The sequence below is a fragment of the Biomphalaria glabrata genome, chromosome 6 (genome assembly GCF_947242115.1).
Source record: "Biomphalaria glabrata chromosome 6, xgBioGlab47.1, whole genome shotgun sequence".
In the NCBI taxonomy this organism is placed as follows: Eukaryota; Metazoa; Mollusca; class Gastropoda; family Planorbidae; genus Biomphalaria; species Biomphalaria glabrata.
Window position 1 is genome coordinate 10,959,900 of NC_074716.1, and position 19,145 is coordinate 10,979,044.

The following is a 19,145-nucleotide window of genomic DNA, read 5'->3' on the forward strand; positions in this document are numbered from 1 at the left end:
GAAACCCACCTAAACTAAGGACTGGTCCAAAGTATTTTTCTTTTTCAACACCAGTACATTTTTTAGAAACACAGAGATACATACTGTTGGATGGGTGGGGGGTTAAAGAAGGGCGGAAACAGGCCCTGCTCCCCTCCACGTGTCATTGTATACATTACCCCACTTGAGAAACCAGCCGAATAAAAATAAATCCAGTACATAGTTTAGTTATAGTCCCATAATAAAACTGATAGTTAACAATCAAATGTATGTAAAAGTTAGTGTAATTATTTTTTTTTTTACCTTTTGAAGGTAGGTTAGTATTTTGTTGACAAGTGTAATTCAACGTGTATGGAGATTCACTTGTACATATAAGGTCCGGCAACTTGCACATATTTTCAATTGAAGGATCACAGAGTTGTCCTTTCTTTAGCACTAGAAGACAAACAACGAATTTTAATATTGTGCATTAAACATAGTCTGTATTATTTTCATTAGTTCAAACTTATACTTACCAGTAAAACAGCCTACTTCATTGTTATGATAAAATTGTTCAGACTGACATCCACATCTACCTTCTATACATGTCATTGTTTCTTTACATTCTTCATTACTGTTGCATAAGTAGCCCTTGCTTAGCCCTTGAAGAGAAAAATAGTTATATAATATACTTTGATATACTCAACCACTGAAACATTATGCATGGGACAACTAAGCACCTTTCTCTGAGATATCCCTACCCCTACACATTTCCTCTACACATTTATCTCAGTGCACTGCACATTATTTGGGAGCATACAAAACGCGGTCTAACAATGCTAGATATTAATTTAATCATCATCATCATCAAACTCCATTTGACTGAGGGCTTGAGAGGATCCAATCATTTCTTACAAAGGCGCTGGATAGAAAACCCTGTTGCTTTGCACAGTACATGTTTGTCACCATACACTTCGAGAATTTTTGGTTTCCCTGGTGTCTCGAAACCGTGATCAACAAGTCTGAGGCAGTAAAAAAAAGAAGCTTGTGCAACGCGAATCGAAATTTGGCCACAGCAGTGCAAACTATGACCCCAAGAGACAGTGGCCTGTCCTGCACTGCTCTATAATAGCTTGCTCAGGCCTGGACAGCCTCCACCACGGGGAGTAGTCAGTGTGACTCATGTGCTTCCAGACTCTGCAAGTTTTTTGGGACTTGTCACAACACTCGAACCTTTTTCCCATTCATTTTTTTATTTATTTTTGCAAGAGCATGATAGAAACTCATAGTATGCTCAGTAAGAAGTGTTAACCCTCCCTGACGGAGCTGTAATGAGTCGGAGCTATAATAAGTCGGAGCTGTAATGAATCGGAGCTGTAATGATTCGGAGCTAAGAGACTCAATGTAGGCTCCATAGCCTGCTCTTCCAGAGTCTTTTGATGCCAACCCATCAGTATATGCAAAAATGGCACTGAGCTTAATGGCATTGACGGTCTCCAGTGCTATTATGTGAAGGTCATTAGCTTAAAGCCTTAGCTTAGTGGCGTTAGGGTCCATTAGTTTCATTCGAATGTCTGGGTCGTGGGGTAACACCAAGGAAGAAGGGGGTAAAAATGTTAATATTTTACCTGTTGGTGGAGAGGTCAGCTTTATCAGATAGTCTAGAGACCTGATGTTTAAAAGACTGCATCTTAATACATCTTCTTCATCTCTATCCATCTATCAGTTTTCTAGCTGGGAGACAGTAATTCAGCCTTTTGTAACGCTCACAGCAAGTCAGTATTGACCGTTCTCTCCTAAGGTTTAGTGGACCTGCTTTATCCATTATTTCAGTTGCATTTATTGGGCTTGTCTTAAAGGTCATTCTAATCTAATCTAAATTAATTTTACACACAGATCAAGATCTTGAGTGGTATTCGTCAATATTTAGGCCTATATACTATACAAATGTAAACAATATTTTAGTGAATGTGTTAAAAAAATTCTCGGTAATATTAATAAATATCACTCTATATTACATACAAGCGTAGTCAGTGTAAACTTGCTTTGTCTAAAGATGTGTGTCTGTCAGTCGGTGAGTCAGAAGACTTTTATTTTGGTTTCACACAGTAAATGATAACGTCCTATCTGCTTACTTGGTTCACAGGTTTCTGTTAATGCGTTTGGAAAATACTTGTCTAAACAGACACACACTCCATTGGTGCAATTTGCTTGTTCGGAACATGTGTATGTCTCATCACATGGCTGACCGTGAGATTGTTCTGTAATTAATAAAAATTAATTCATTGATAATAATACTAGAATCTAGATGTAATCTTAATTAAATTTACGTAAAAAATATAAGCAACGCTTATAAATTTCATTAAAATTGAAGCAACTTAAAATTTACAATTATAGCAAAATTACAGTAATATGGATGAATACGCCGTGTTGGCTCTAGACCTAGATTTAGTCTCCAGCCAAATTTACATTTATTTATTGTGTAATTTGAAAAAAATAACGGTCAAACTAGAATTTTCCCCATGTGGCCAACAAGCTACTTATCTCAGCAATATACATCAACAGTTGAATTTCTAGAAAAATCATTAAAGCCAGTTTTGAAAATTATTCTTGTATCCAGGTTCCTGGATCTAGGCTTCTGCTGATTCCGTGAAGTTCTGACTTAAAGACGCGTATAGTATAAAGTAGTACGAACATAATGACAAATTAAAGGAAAATATTTTCTTTCTGAGATCATTGCATTGAAATAATTAAGTTTGCGATCATTTTGAAAATACTCAAATTATAAGTATTAGCTAAGTTCGCTCTTCAATGAAAAGTACAATTATTTTAAAGTAGTTATTCTATTCTTTCTTCTATTTTAATTTCAACTTATCAATTTCAGACATTACTTCGAAATAAGAATATAATTAAGTGCCAAGTGTCAATCAAGCCATGCATGTTTATCGGTGACTTAAACTCTGCCAAGTAGTAGGTTGTACTGGTTTATTTAAGCAGCTCATTTCATACTCTTACAGCGCTAATGGAGATGGAGCACTTGTTCTACCATATGGAATAAGAAATGTGCCTTACTTGTTATTATTGATAATTGAAACTCCTGGAATTTCGTATTGTAATACTCGTCCTCCGATGTTTTAGTGCTAATTGTAAAATCGTATTCACTTCCTGGAGACAGATTCTCTATATACAGTTCACTTGTATTGGTTTCAATAGAGTTGTTTTCCCATTCAACAGAGAACATGTAAGCTGAACTAGGTCTTTCTATAGTCCATTTCAGAAGAATCGAATGTGTCTTGATTATGCAATTGTTGGAAAGTTTGGCTATTAGAGCCGAATCTAAATAGAAACAAATGAAATGCAGCAACAAGTTAAAAGCAGAATTTGTATAATTTTGCCACTTTTAAATTATTCTATTTTATTTTAGTTATTATTATATTATTTTATTTTGTGTAAAATTGGTCAAGTGGACGCTGTTACAGAACCACACACAAACTCAATATGGATTGAGTTGAGACAGACTTGTATATAGTCCCAGATAGGTAGAGATTGAGTTGAGACAGATAAACTAAGGGAGATGATTCTCCAGGGGCGAAGGTAGGAATTGGTCATCATTTAGGGGACCAGGGGGGCTTGACCTCTTGTGAGGCCCCTGTATTTTGCGTATTATTTCACATTTAATGTAAAAAAAACTCATTGGGGGGCCCCCTCAAGTGGGGGCCAGAGGGGATTTTCAAATTTTCCCCCTTCTCCACCCACCCTAGCTACTCCACTGTGATTCTCCTTCTCAAACGCTATAACACTCTCCCACCACAGGCAATTCCGAGAAGTACTTGGAAGATTTGGAAACAAAACATTCCGAAGTTCAAAAACACATTAGTATCCTCTGACTTAGCCTGGGCAAGGTATTGAGAAGAATTTGGGATCTCAAGGAAGAAAACGTTATGTTCCTTGAAAGACATCGATGTGACTTTGTTACTAACATCTCTAATGAAGAGGAAGAGAGACTTTTCATATTTTTCATTGACAGTATAATAACGGGTAATTTGCACATGAAATGCATGTGCTTGTTAAAGTTTTCAAACAAAGCTTTCCCATTTCTCCCTTTCTTTGTCATTTTTCTTTGCTGAAAGACGAAGCTATTTCTAGTGAAATGGTTGAAAAGTACAAAACTTTTTTGGACCCCTTGATTGTGGAATTTGAAAGTAAATTTTAAGACGTCTGTTTTCAATACCCTCAGTTCACCATTTAGTGCAGAAGCGATTCAGCTCCAGGGGGGCATACCTCCAAGCAAAGCATGGCCTGAAAGAAAAGTTCCAGTTAGTTCTTCCGTGGGAGATTTATGGGTGCCAGAGACTGCATTTTCACACTTTATAAAAAAATTAGCTGTTAAATTGTTACATTATTTGAGTCCAAATATATCAGTGAACATGCATGTTTTTTTTTTAAGTGTAAGAACAAGTCGATGCGGAATGGCTTTAATTTGACATCTGTGACAAGGAAAACAATTAGTAAGCAAGTTCCACATTTCCGGAACATTATGCCCGAGTGTAAACAGAAGAACGCTTCACATAAAGCACAACTGTACAAACTGTACAACTAAAAACGTAATACTGTACGTATTGATGCCGTCACGAAGTGTACATTTATATTCATTTATATTCTCACCATAATGACATACAGATGCTGTGTTGAGAAACATGTTTATTGGACAAATGCATTGCCCCTTTATGCAAATTAAAGGACTCAAACACTGACCATTGTAAACACAAGATTTGCCGTGAGACGATTCTGAAAAAAAAGAAGGATATGTATTAAGCAAAATAATATATCTGGGTCGTGGTGGCAGGTTGGTTAAGCGCTTGGCTACCGAGCCTGGGGTCCTGGGTTCGAATGTGGGTGAGGACTGGAAATTTTAATTTTGGGATTTTTAGGATGACCCTGAGTTTATCCAATTCTAATTGGTGCCTGACTTAAGTTGGGTAAAGTAAGGATGTTCTGTCGTTGTGCTTACCACATGATACACTGCTCGTTACCCGTTGGCCAAAGAAACAGATGACATCTACCATATAGATCACAAGGTCTAAAAGGGGGACTTACTTTAAAAAAAAAAAGATATTTATAAAGGAATGGGGAAACTACATTTTGGTCAAACTGAGCTGAAAATTGAGAATTGTATTGGTCTTGAATAATTTTATCTACGATTGAGTGTAATCCAAGATAGTTCTATGGCGATACTTTGTCAAGATATAATTACTATCATGCCCAGCCTGACAAATATAAGGAGTTAAAACAGTCGATAGCTAAAAGACCAACTGCTCTCTCTCTCCTAGCCACCCAATCCATTAAATTACCCCTTGCTAAACGTGATGACATTTTGTGGCCCTTGTAGTTTTGATTAATACAATATACATTGATTTAAACTTAAGACAAAATACACGTATTTGTAAATAAACTTCTAACGTAACGTATATTGTTCACTTACTATTTTTGCAAGTTGAGGATTCGTAATATTGATTCCAAGAACAGTCGCACCGAGACCCGTAACATCCGAATCCAGGCATGCACTCTTCTGTTTTACTGCAAGTGGATCCTCGAAATGAGCCTGGATTTGTATGTAAAAAGGATGGAATGGTATCAAATATATTTGTGTTTTACAAAGCTTATATCGACTCGCTCTGTCTTTGTGGTACAAACTGTATACACGTACACGTTATTTCTCCCAAAACTTATCTTGGATCAAGTTGAAAGTTTTCAAAATTGTTTTCTTTTGCCTTACGGAACAAGAATCAATAAAAAAAAATATGACCAATTAGTTAATTAACTAGTAGTAATCAATTATTTTGTTTGATATCGAAAAAGGGACAGAAATCCTACTTGACATGTGTGGCGGTATAAGCTGAATTAGTCCCCTTGAGGCGCCCTTAGTTCAAACTAACGTCGAAGAATTTTTTTTTTAAATTGCATTTAGAAAGCGATCACGGTAACATTGATCACAGATACCCCTTTCTTCCCCCATCCAGTCACATTTATTTCCAGACAAGTGATAGGATCATGGCGCAATGAGAAAGCTAAAAGCATGAAATATAGCGCTAAACAAAAACAATTGGTACAAATATTTCTAATCGCACAGATTTATTATTTTTAGTCTAGATCTATTACAAACTTAATGACATGACTGATCCAAACTCATTGACACAATTATACATAATTTAACCTTTTGGTTTTAAAGTTTTTTGTTTGTTTTTCTTGTTTAACCCACTCTAATAATCAAATTGACTGCAAACTTACGATATTTAAGGAAACATTGTATTTAAAATAGATTATTGAATTTGTTTTATTTAATTTATTAGATGTAATGCATCTGATTGATTGAAATATTTATATAAAAATGACTGCCACATACGAATCTTGCAAGTTTGACTTCGTTCATGAAAGAAATATGTTGACGAACATGTGCAGGCTCTGGAGAGACATTGATATCCTTCAACAGTAAAAACTTCAGAGATGCAGCTCTCTGGAAGTCCTGTCAGTAGTAAAAAGATAAGCATTTAATATTCACAAATATTAGTAGCGGCATTTATTGTCGTGTCAATCTTATCAGTGTCGGATATATGTCAGTGCCGACTGTACAACAGCACTGTGTAGTGAAGGGAGCCGTCGAATGTCGTATATTCTAAAGATCTACTTCATAAACTCAATCCGTCCTTACCATAGAACTACCAAAAGTCTTCTGATTACTTTTCGCTACACTCCCTAAAATTATAGTGTTAATTTCAATATTCACGTCACAGTCTCTAAGCAAAACTTTCCCTTACTATGAAACAAATAACTTTTCGCGCAAAAAATATTTTTGTAAGTAACGTCTGCATTTCATAAGATAAGAAAAGGATTCAGATCGTGTGCATGTATAGCTTTTTAAATATGTAGATGGATAGTGTTGGCTTACTTCATAAATATAGTTGTTGTTTTTTTTACTTGTCGTTTTATCTCTTTTAATATGGTTTGCACGTTAAAGCATAAAAAATAAATATTTACTTTTTTTTTTAAATTAAAGGGAAGAAAAGAAATCATTACAGAAAAAAGTTTTTTTCTATTTTTAAAAATAGGGGGGAAAAGATGAAGCAAAGCGACGAAACAAAAAGCAACTACAGCCTGAAATACGGGTAATAAACTAAAAAGCTAAGATGTCAGTCACCTGAAATCGATATATACTTTTAAAATGTCCTAATTAAATGCTTGAACAATGTCTGTTGATAAAAAACATTTCTTTAATTTTGGTAATAATTTAAATTGAAATGGTTAAACAAACTTGGATTTATAATAACAACGAAAATGCTTTTTATTTTTGTCCAATGAAGAATAAATTGACTAGACTCTCCTTGCGCCCCCATGGTAAGAACCTCGCGCCCCTAAGAGGCGCTTAACTTAGATTGAGAAACTCTGATTTATATGATGATGATAACGACTTTCGAGTATTCCAGATAAGAGACGTAGATTTAGGTCCTTTACTATTTACAGTAGGCCTCTACATGCCTATAGTACGCATTATACTACAATATAGATTGTGTGTAATGACACAAGATGCGTAGAAGTTGAGATTAATCGGGTTTTTCCATAGTGACGTGACGAGTAATTAAAAAGTAGGAGAACGGAACAAGAAGAGTAACGGACAAGACGCCTTGGAGAACGACGCTAGGCTAGCGACGACACTTGACTGTGCCCTTTTTATTGTTCATTAAATTGTTGAAGTTATCAGCCTGCGTTATCAAGTATATTTTTTATTCAACTCGCATGCACCAATAACATATATAATCCTCAACAAGATAGACCATCTTGCAAAACAATGGGAAACAAACTTTGATTCAAAGCTTATCAATTCCATCGTCTCATCAAAAGAGTCAAACTAAATGCAAGGGTTTCATTACAAAAGAAAATTGTCACTCACTGTGTATACAAGTTCTTTGATTAGACTCAAAATATTGACTTGCTGGACATTTGCAGACGTTGGACATGCACTCTAATCCTTCTGCACAGTGCACCTGAGAAGTGCATTTATTGCCCACTGTAATACCTGTCAGCCAAAACAGAAAAGTATAGTATTTATTGTATTAGCAATGTGATATCTTGGTAATGAAACATGTACTAATAACATTTAGAGGGGGTGGGAGGAACCACTGCAACGTAAGTGGAAGTTATTTAATCTGTGTTCTTGAAGCATGTAAGTTTGCCAAGGCTCAGAACACAGGATTTTGGTTGCCAATTGGTAGACAATTTGGTATTTTCCCACACACATATAAGACAAAAGGAAAATATACTGCCGAGAACATAAACCAACAACCGGTAATGTTTAAGATGAATGTAGATCACAGTTAATGGGAAACTCCGATGGTTTTGACAATTTTTGATATAATATGTGTTTTGATTTACAGATAATGAATATATGATTATTTTTTTTTCTTTGCAATAATAACTAAGTAATTGATGTTTTTGCGACGTAATTTTCCTGCGCATCCAAAACAGTCAGACTTTCACCGGGTTTCTATGTGACGTCACAAAGGTGTTTTAATCTATTTACTTATTGAATAACAGTAGACCATACTGTTCACATTCTCGTAAAAGAAATATATCTTGGTCTATGCAGTTAGATATATGATCTTGTAAGCAACGAAAAATGCGTATTAAAAGTAGATTTACATGCTTGACTAACCACGGCAGTGTGTATTTTCTCGCCAGACCACTCAACACACAACAAACACTATCGCTTGGTTGTCTTGTACTCACCACTCATGCAACTCATGGTTGTCTAGTACTCACCACTCATGCAACGTAGTCTCAACTAGCCTTACACTGACAAGTTTGTTCAAATCAGTCAGACACACGATCTATTTACTTCTTGGGATAGAGAGAGGCTTAGATGAAAATGCCTTTCTTTCATAGATTATTAGTTAGTTCTTTTTTTTATTGCATGCACAATTATTATTATAGATTTTATTCATGATTAGGGCGCTTTTGGTCCAATCTAGGACATTTCAGTGCTGCCTTTAGGCGCTCAGTAAACACAACTTTGCCCGAGTCGGGTGTCGAACCTAGAGCCCCCTTCTAGGTAGCCAAGTCAAGCCAAGTTAGAGCGCATTTGGCCTCTCGACCACGCTTCCCATCAAGAAAATAAGTTCTTTGTATCATGCAATGAACTAGAATGAGCAAAACCATTTTGAAACTTTAAAAAAAAAGAATCATAATTTATTAAAACCACTAGTACTCACCACTCATGCAACGCTTAGATGACTGGTCATAGTACTGACTTGTTGGACAACGACATTTAGAGTTTTGACAAACTAACCCTGAAGTACACTCTTCACAACCTAAGCAACTGGCCCCATGAGAAAGCTCTGAACAAAAAATAATAATTTTCAAATTGTTAATATCGACAATGGAATACACATTTTTGGGGGATAATGATAAAATGTAAAAGAATTAAATCTGAGAGATATTATACCCACGGTGTATTGGAATTTTAATTGAACATGTAGTAATATAATAAATTATTTAAATAATCATACTGTTCTGACTCCACATCTACATAGCTCTAGAGCAGGGGTTCTCAGACTGTGGATCGCGACCCCTTGGGGGTCGATTGACGATTTACCAGGGGTCGCTAAAGACCATCGAAAAAGTTTATTGTTTTTGTCTATTCCTGTATTATTGTGTGTGTGTGCGGGGGGGGGGGTCGCAGCAGAGTGGGGATTGTAAAATGGGGTCGCCGAGCTTAAAAGGTTGAGTACCGCTGCTCTAGAGAATTGAATTCATGTTAATCTCAAGCAATACGTAGAATTGATGATTTGTATAAAGATACTAGATATTGAGCCAACAGACGCCATCTAATCAGATTTCTCTTGAGGCATTTGACAAAGATTGCAAGATTTAAAATTTTAACACCTCTTGTTCACATCATCAATGGATCCATGACTTCTGTATAGGTAGGTGGTAAATTATAATTATAATGATCTCTAAATCAACAATAACTATCAATCACATCCTATAGAAAGCAAAACTATCAAAAGTATAAATAAACACCCTCTGGTTCGGGATTTCAGCATTGTATCATCTTATGTATTATGTAGTTTTTTCACATAGGGCCCATGGGCATGTTTAGACTATATAAAGGGGTACCCGAGTCCAAAAGGTTTGAGAACCACTTATATATAGCGATATATTCCAACATATTGATTAAGCAGTCTACAGAAAAAAAAATTAATGTTATATAAAAAAAAATAAAACAGAAAACCACGGTTCTCTTGAAGCGAAAGAAGGCACGCATTGCCATTTCAGAGGTCATCACAGTGTAAAACTAGAGTCATAGAGTGTAGTTACTGTCATCTTAAGGGTTACTACGCAAATGAACGTCTAAAGAAGCAAAGCAACTCAAGTGACAGGTCAACAGAAAACAATCCACAAGATACCATCCACTATCTTCATGAAATCAAAACTATGGTCACCAGAACAAACTATCCAACAGAAAACCTAAATCATGCCCCACAACGATGATTATAGCAACAAAGTCCAAGGGTCTGTACATTTTCACCCTTGTAGACATTAAGTGAATTAACATACTAGCGTAACAGATTCCGACGATCTGATTGTAATATTGGCTTTGTGTACAGCCGCATAGTCCGTCATTGCAAGTCAATCCTGATAAACACAAGACAGAACTGCTGCATAGGTAGCCATAAGAAGCTCCTAAAAATTCAAGGAAGAATATATATATATATATTTATTTATTTATTTACTTCTTTTAGTTATAACATATAATAATATTTATATGCTAAAGCTTTTAAAATATTTACAATATAGAAGGTTGATGATAAAAGGATAATTATTTCGTCATGTAAATATAGATTCCAGATTCCAACGAATGCTCTACGATTCTAACAACTGAATATTGATCATAAAAAAAAATGTAGAAGTTTGATAAACTCATAGCACTATTATAACTATATTGATAACAAATAAATCGTCATGAGCTCACTGTTTTTACAGATCTTTGAGGATTGGTCATAATACTGAGTGGAGCTGCAGGAACATGTATTCCCTGAACAAATCAATCCTTGTATGCACATCTCTTGAGACGTACAAGAGGAATGGTATGGTACTCCTTGAATATAAGAAACACAAGCAAAAATATTTTTTTAAAAATCGTAACTATCGAGAAGAACTGCAAAATCATTTTTCTATATAAATAATAAACTATATAAGGTAATTAATTACTTTGATTGAATACTTTTTTTATTGATTCGTTTATTATCATCAATTATAAATTATTTTGTTATTTCCGAGAATGGGAAGTGGGAGAAAAAACGTGTAACTCGACATAACTCCACAAATACAGCCACGTCTCTTAATAAGTAGCATTTATTTCCGTTTTTTTCGATAGCCAACAGTGTAATTAGTAACCAATAATAACTAAACTACAAAGTCATATTTCTTGATTGTTTCATGTTGTGTTAGGTACGTACAACAAACATGATCCATGAATGGGTGTTGGAGAAATAACCTGTACAAAACTGTACCGTATTAATAGATATTGATGAGTTGCAAAAATATCATTCATTTATTATCTAGTTCAATCATGGTTCAATTAATTATTGTACCTGTTACGTTGAATTGAAACGCACGCACTACTTTTGTACCACTTATCTCCCTTCTCCAAAACAAAATAGCCCTTCATAAAATCTCTGTGACTATTTGTGGGAGGCGTGGTCCTGATGCTAAGTACGCTTGAACTAAGCCTGGCTTGGCTACCTTTGAAGGGATCTCGAGGTTTGACACTGGACTCGAGCAGAGTTGTGTTTACTGAGCGCCTAAAGGCAGCATGGAAAACCTGCTCCACCCCAAGGGTCCAGGAGGCGCGGTGGCTGAGCGGTAAAGCGCTTGGCTTCCGTACCGGGATCCGGGTTTCGTATCCTGGTGAAGACTGAGATTTTTAAACTCGGGATCTTCTGGCGCCTCTGAGTCCACCCAGCTCTAATGGGTACCGGACATTAGTTGTGGAAAATTAAAAGGCGGTTTGTCGTTGTGTTGGCCACATGATACCCTCGTTAACCGTAGGCCACAGAAACAGATGACCTTTACATCATCTGCCCTATAGACCACAAGGTCTGAAAAGAAAACTTTACTTTTTACCCTACTGGTCAACAAATGAAACTTGACCACAGCGCTCTGAGCATGCTTTAAGCATAAAAGTATATAAAAACTGCAATTTGTTATTTTATATATTTTTTTTATTATTCGGCCTCAAATTGCTTTTAATTCGTTACCCTCCCTTCTCATCAACATTTTTTTTCTGCGCATCCTTACGTTCTCCCGCATTGACTATTGGCCAGTGAATTCTATTCTCTTACCTTCGCACTTCACACGCAGCAACCTTTACGCACATTTATGTAGCTATTTGATATTTTATGATGGTGGGGGAGAAGGAGCGGTTACAATGCATTATATTGTTTAAATATTGTGTCTATAATATAGACTTTCGCAGTGGTGCTTTCAAAAGTTGTGAAGTATTTTTATGGTATTAAATATCTGGGGTTTTTTTTGTTTATAGACTGAGGTCATTTTAGTGAAATACCAGGAAAAAAAATTAATGCGTTTTTTTAATGCAAATTTTCACGTTATTTAGATTGCCAGTTTTATAAAAGTCGTTTCTTAGTGAGTATGTTGAACCTGTGCATGAAATTTCAAGGAAATATTTTGGGCTGTTAGGAAATCTAGAAATAACTAAGGAATAAGTAGTATTTCACGTCTATGAAAAAAAAAAGATAAAAATATAGAAAGAATATGACATGCTCTACTTACTGTTTGTACAAGATTTTGCAGTATAGTCATAATATTGGCTAGAGGAACAAGTACATTTGTTTGCATTGCATCCATATCTGTTATCACAGGGTTCAGAGCTGCTACATGATGAACCATAGACACCTGTAGACAAAAAATGCATTTTATTTTTCGGGATGATGAGTGGCCTGAGTAGATTAATATAATAAACTAGCCCATTATGCCGACTATATCATGGTGCCACAGCTTTTTATATCAAGCATCCATCCGCCCAAAAATAAATTTTCCTGGAGCTCACATCGGAAGTAACCTTGTTCTGAAAGCTAAAAAGCTAACAAATCAAGAATAAAATTTGACCTGGACAAACTGAAAGACCCCTATGTCGCTGCCATATTCGAAGCTCAAGTAGAAGGACGCTTTGAAAACTTCAATATCTCGGACTTCAATGTCCAGAATATCGACTCGACACAAAAGTCGACAAGCTAAACACAGCAATCAAAGAAACCGCCCTTGAAGTATTAGGGAAGCTTCGCTCGGCCAAAAAAAAAAAAAACTCTGGGTAACTCTTGACAAGCGTTGGAAGTTTAAAAGAAAAAAGTTTTCCGTCTGAAAATAAGCCCATGAAAACAAATATCTCAATATATGGTTTATTGTTGGGGACCGTTGGGGCGCCATACACGATCTGTCAATCGTCTTTCTTCATTCCTCTTTGTCCTTTGCCTAAGATAGAACTTCATTAACAATCATGTCCATTCTTTGATGTTGTCTTCCCAATTCTTTCTCGTTTTTCCTCTTCTCTTTCTTCCTGGTCATGTTCTCTGAAAAAGGTCTTTGCGAGCCCTGTGGACCCTATGAGGTGACAATTAAGTTTTGAGTTTACGCTTTTCGACAGTGGTTAGCAGGTCATCGTTGGATTCAATTGTATTAATCATGTTTCTAATCTGTTTTTAATTTCTTCATTCATGATGCGGTCTTTGTGAGTGACACATAGGATCTTTCTTGCTAGGTTCCTCTTCTCGAGATCTGCAGTCAGCGTCCAAAATTCACATACCTATAAGAATGTGGTCATGACCAGGGAGAGCATCAGTCTAATTTTAGTGTCGAGGGCAATGCCTTTGTCTGTCCATTTTTTTGAGTTTTCAAGTGCTGCTGATGTTGACTGAGCAATTCTGGTCCGTAGTTTAGGTTTGGTTCCATCATCTGAGACAATAGCTGCAAGGTATTTAAAACTACTGACGTCAGCTTTTCGTTGATGTCCATTTTAAAGCCCTGTTGGCTATTGGTTATGACGTCTGTATTTTCGGCATAAGCATACATTCGGGAAATACACCCATACAGCCACACGTCGTACTTTCTGCTTTATATTATAGATGCTCAATTTGTAGATAGATAGATAGATAGATAGACAGATAGATAGATAGATAGATAGATAGATAGATAGATAGATAGATAGATAGATAGATAGATAGATAGATAGATAGATAGATAGATAGATAGATAGATAGATGGATGGATGGATGGATGGATGGATGGATGGATAGATAGATAGATAGATAGATAGATAGATAGATAGATAGATAGATAGATAGATAGATAGATAGATAGATAGATAGATAGATAGAAAGATAGATAGAAAGTTAGATAGATAGACAGTAAAAACAAACAGACAGACGTCCAGACGACAAAAAGATAGAATAAAGACAGGCGACACTGAGACAGAGAGAGAGAGAGAGAGAGAGAAAGACATTGATTGTTTAATAAATTGATGAATGAATAGACACTTGAAAGATACTTGATAGATACTTGCTGAATGCATTTTAAAAAGATATTTAAAAACAAATGTTATACCTAGACTGTTGATATAACAATGTTTTACTTGTTTAGTGTACATACCATACACTTGGTAAGTTCCACAAAAACCTGAATACACACTGCTGCCATCAGAAGTAAACTGGACCATCATAGTATTCGTTATAGACGAAACAGATTCTAATGTCCATGTGTCTGTGAAGGTCTTTTTAAGTGTTAAACTTGAACCTTCCCCCTCGTACAAATGAACGAAATCGAATTTATTTTCAGTCTTGCCTACAACGCTAAGGGAATAAAGAAATATTACTTAAATTTATTAATTACCGTGTTTAGTGTAGTTTTTCAAAATTTGGTCATGCATAAAACACCAAACAAAACTTGGTATTGATGCCCCTTGATCGACCGCTACGTTTACATGAGATCATTTGCTGAACAAAATGATGGCAAGGTTTGCATGGGTATTTGTATATGAAAATTATGTTGGTAAAAAATATTCTACCTATTAGAGCGTCTAGATATTTTTTTTTCGTTTTTTAGCGGTCCCCGAAAAGGGAAAAGACGCTATTCGTTTTGTGTGGCCTGTCTGTCTGTCCGTCTGTCCGACCATCACGTTTAGTTCTCAGAAATTAGAAGAGACAATGAAAATCGGACATCATGATATTTTAGATCATTCTAAGTTCTAATACAAAGGCTACTTCTTTCTTTTCCGAAAGTTAACCATCTAATTTTTTAAATTACATATGCAATCAGATTTTTCACAAAAATACACCACTTTTAAATGAAAAACTTTAGGGGAGGTCAGTTTTTAAAAAAGGTCACAGACTTCTTCATTAATAACTCATGCTTCATTCATAGATTTGCGCATTGGTACAAAAAAAAATTGCATCTAAGTGTGAACGGATCATTATAAAAAAATATTTTCCATTTATTAACTAACTCATTGAATAGAAGATTGAAATGTTGTTTTAAAAAAGAATTTTGATACCAACTCTGTTTTAATTAATAGTAAAAAAAAACGAACTACTTTTATATCACAGTTTTATACACTTGTCATTCTAAATAAGACTACATAGCGCCCAGATCTAGATACATTTATATTAATTTATAATATATATATTATAAATTTATTAATAATTTGAACAAAATTTTAATTATCAAGGCAATAGCTTACTTTCTGACAGCTTAGGGGTGCAGATTTATTTATAATGTAACAGTAGTATTATACTAAGAAGTGAATCGAATACGGACAGCATAGTAGGTCTATTACCCGGTACCAAAAGGCCTACTATCAAGATTCTAGATCTAGACTTAGATCTAGTTCTAGATCTAGACTTAGATCTATTTATTCCATTTCTAGATCTAGACTAGTGGCGCCAGTGTTTTTATTTATTATTATTGTTCTGTGTATGGCTGCCTGGTCGTGAGGTTTGCGCGCTGGACTGTCGTTCGGATTTATCGACGTTCGAGGGTTCAAACCCTGCCCGCTACCATCCCCCGTCGTCCTGCGGGAGGTTTGGACTAGGAAGAAAACTATCTTCAACTCTGAGGGAACATCCGAAACATGTAAAACATTTTACAAAACATTTTTTTACAAACAAAAAGCGTTAGGGGAACAAAGTGCATACGTATAAAGAGAAAAGAACATTTTTTAATTGAAATTGACCCTTACAGATATGTTTGAAAGTTATAACTTGGTAATTGTGACTATACTATAATTGTAAACAACATATTTATGCAGACAATAAGAGCTCGATACTTCATTATGAGTATCTTCTCGTAAATAACTTTCTGTTAATAACCTGTTTATTCAAACCGTGGGAACTTGAGGAGTAGGCCTACATTAAGTGACATCTAGTCTTTTAATGTTGCCATAAAAAATAAATTATGTTACCTATTTAGTTCTGCTTATATATATCCTATTATCCTTACTGTAAATTAATAAATATTTTAGCGTACACACTTACCTTACAGAAATATTTCTTTCTTGGGAAGCAGATATACGCCAGGTATAATTAAAGTTATTCTTATAAGAAATAGGATAACCTGGACTTGCAAAAAATCCGAATGTTTCAGATAAAATACTGAAACTATCTGTAAATAAATAATCTCATTTCTTAACTTGCATAAAGAAATGTGTACATAATTACGAAATGAACATTAATGCCATCATATCTATACTATAAAGTAGAATGTAAGGCGTATGTATGTATGTATGTACGTATGTATGTATGTGTGTATGTATGTATGTATGAATAAATGTCCGGCATAGAAATCAAAACGGTTTAATCAATCTTGATAAAACTTGGCAGAAATGTTCCTCGGGTACTAACTGGAACCGTAACGTATGTATAGTAGCCCTAAAACAAACTTAAGACCCAAAAAAATAAAAGTTGCCAAACTATATAAAAGTATTATTATTTCATGGATCTAGGCCACGTTTACCATGAGATAAGTTTTTTATTTTGACACATGAAAATTCAAAATATAGTAATTGATTTCATTATTTAATAAAATTAACCTTCTAATTTGTGTTTCAAAAGCATTTTTACATAAATTCATTCCTTATATCTGCGAATTTATACGTCTTGGCGTACTTTATAATCTCATTCATTTAACAAATCGGGTAAACCCGTTTTGATTTTATATCCTATTCATCTCGCGCTCCTTTCATTTTTAATAGATGTCAATGTATCGGCTTAACGGGTAAACTTATTTTCGCAAAACTAATTTTATTTTCGTGGCGAAAGAGAAAAACTTGAAATGATCATTAGCTAAGTTTAACATACATCTAAATCCAATCCACTAGATTAGTTAAAATAAACTAAGGCCCGCAGGCCGCGGGAAATGTCCGGCTAGTTATATATAAAATACAATAACTTATCAAGAATAACAAAGATTAATAATTAACTGTAATTGCTTTCGTTGCAGAAAGGCAAGTAAGGCTTACGTGGTGTATCCTCAAAATGTGCATTCATATTTAATATGCAAACATGTATACAACCAAACCATCCACCAATCTTTTCTCATGATTACATCAGAAACATACATACGCTACATAACAATACGAGAACTGGACAAGCAAAACTGAACGTCTATAGCAGACAGATATTGAAGTCATATGTTCAAATGTTCATTAATCTTCTTTAGTTGACAGACGGATCCAGACAGATCTTGTTATGTTTAAATGTTCATTAATCTTCTTTAGTTGACAGACGGATCCAGACAGATCTTGATATGTTCAAATGTTCATTAATCTTCTTTAGTTGACAGACGGATCCAGACAGATCTTGATATGTTCAAATGTTCATTAATCTTCTTTGGTTGACAGACGGATCCAGACAGATCTTGATATATTTAAATGTTCATTAATCTTCTTTGGTTGACAGACGGATCCAGACAGATCTTGATATGTTCAAATGTTCATTAATCTTCTTTGGTTGACAGACGGATCCGGTCAATTTTTCATTTATTTTATTTTAGATCGAGATCAAATTAAGAGTTAACCTTTTTTTTTTTTATCTTCCATGCGATTCGGTTAGTTTCATGTCTGCGTTCCCAGTCTAACCCGGTCCCAGTTGAATAGAGACATATGTACTCATAATGTCTTGTTGGTCTTTCTTTAATAAATAACAATTAATTAATTTTACAAAGCTCATATCAATTCACTGTCTGTCTATCTGTCTGTCTGGTAAAAATGTGTGTACACGTTATTTCTCCCACATCCATTCTCGGATCAAGTTGAAACTTCGCACAATTATTCATTTGATTAGACAAGACATGAATCAATAAAAACGTAACCAATTAGACAATTAATTATTTTGTTTAATACCAACAAGGGTAACAAATCCTTCAGTATTTACAGATATGGGTAAACTTTTTGGGTTTATTTCCCAATCCTTATAGCTATTTCTTCATAACGCATTCTTAAGTTGATACTTTTAACACTTATTTATTGGACGTAACACAATATTAATCAATTTAAACATAAAAAATACTCAATTAGTCAATTGTTTTATTTGATATTGAATAATAAAAATATCTTTTACATTACACATAGAAATAGTTTTAAGGGCGGAATTCACTTTCTTTTGATAAGCTTTGTTACTTTAAAAAAAGGATTTTTTTTTTTTGCTTTGTTTCTGTCTTTGTTTGTTGTTCTCTATCTCAAAAACGTATAGACTCTAAATGTTTTGTTTTCTAAAGTCCGTACAAAAAATAAAAGTATAGGAGGCCAATGTAACTACAATAGCGACTTTACAAGAGTAAGACCCGCCTTTAAAAAATAAACACATTAAATTACCTCTTATGTAGTAAACACCTCTAAATCCTTTGTATTCGTCGCTTGCAAATCCTCCATAGAAGATTGAAAGCGTGGATGAATGAGAAGCGTAAATCTCAAACGTTTTAATGTTTCGATAGCATGTCTGGTCAAATAGAACTGTAGATCCGTCAATTATACGTAAAAATTTGCTTACACAGCTCTTTGTATCGACGTCCATATAAAGTAAGCTTTAAAAAGAAAGAGAAACAACTCTCTTTAGATGGGTTTA

The 19,145-nt window shown here is 34.8% G+C and overlaps 1 protein-coding gene across 2 annotated transcripts in view; it reads right to left on the reverse strand.

Moving 5' to 3' along the window:
* Nucleotides 1-19,145, reverse strand: part of LOC106075060 (uncharacterized) — a 34,564-nt gene that overhangs the window by 5,930 nt on the left and 9,489 nt on the right. Inside the window, exons 4-18 of one of the 2 annotated variants that reach the window (XM_056033130.1) lie at nucleotides 18,896-19,104; nucleotides 16,560-16,686; nucleotides 14,680-14,879; nucleotides 12,808-12,930; nucleotides 10,985-11,110; nucleotides 10,570-10,695; nucleotides 9,222-9,347; nucleotides 7,904-8,029; nucleotides 6,362-6,481; nucleotides 5,441-5,560; nucleotides 4,624-4,746; nucleotides 3,031-3,294; nucleotides 2,094-2,219; nucleotides 495-620; nucleotides 283-414 (exon numbers count right to left, since the gene is read on the reverse strand). In XM_056033130.1, the coding sequence (XP_055889105.1) occupies nucleotides 283-414; nucleotides 495-620; nucleotides 2,094-2,219; nucleotides 3,031-3,294; nucleotides 4,624-4,746; nucleotides 5,441-5,560; nucleotides 6,362-6,481; nucleotides 7,904-8,029; nucleotides 9,222-9,347; nucleotides 10,570-10,695; nucleotides 10,985-11,110; nucleotides 12,808-12,930; nucleotides 14,680-14,879; nucleotides 16,560-16,686; nucleotides 18,896-19,104 (2,174 nt within the window). The remainder of the gene's footprint in view (nucleotides 1-282; nucleotides 415-494; nucleotides 621-2,093; nucleotides 2,220-3,030; nucleotides 3,295-4,623; nucleotides 4,747-5,440; nucleotides 5,561-6,361; nucleotides 6,482-7,903; nucleotides 8,030-9,221; nucleotides 9,348-10,569; nucleotides 10,696-10,984; nucleotides 11,111-12,807; nucleotides 12,931-14,679; nucleotides 14,880-16,559; nucleotides 16,687-18,895; nucleotides 19,105-19,145) is intronic. The other variant, XM_056033131.1, reaches the window with a different exon arrangement.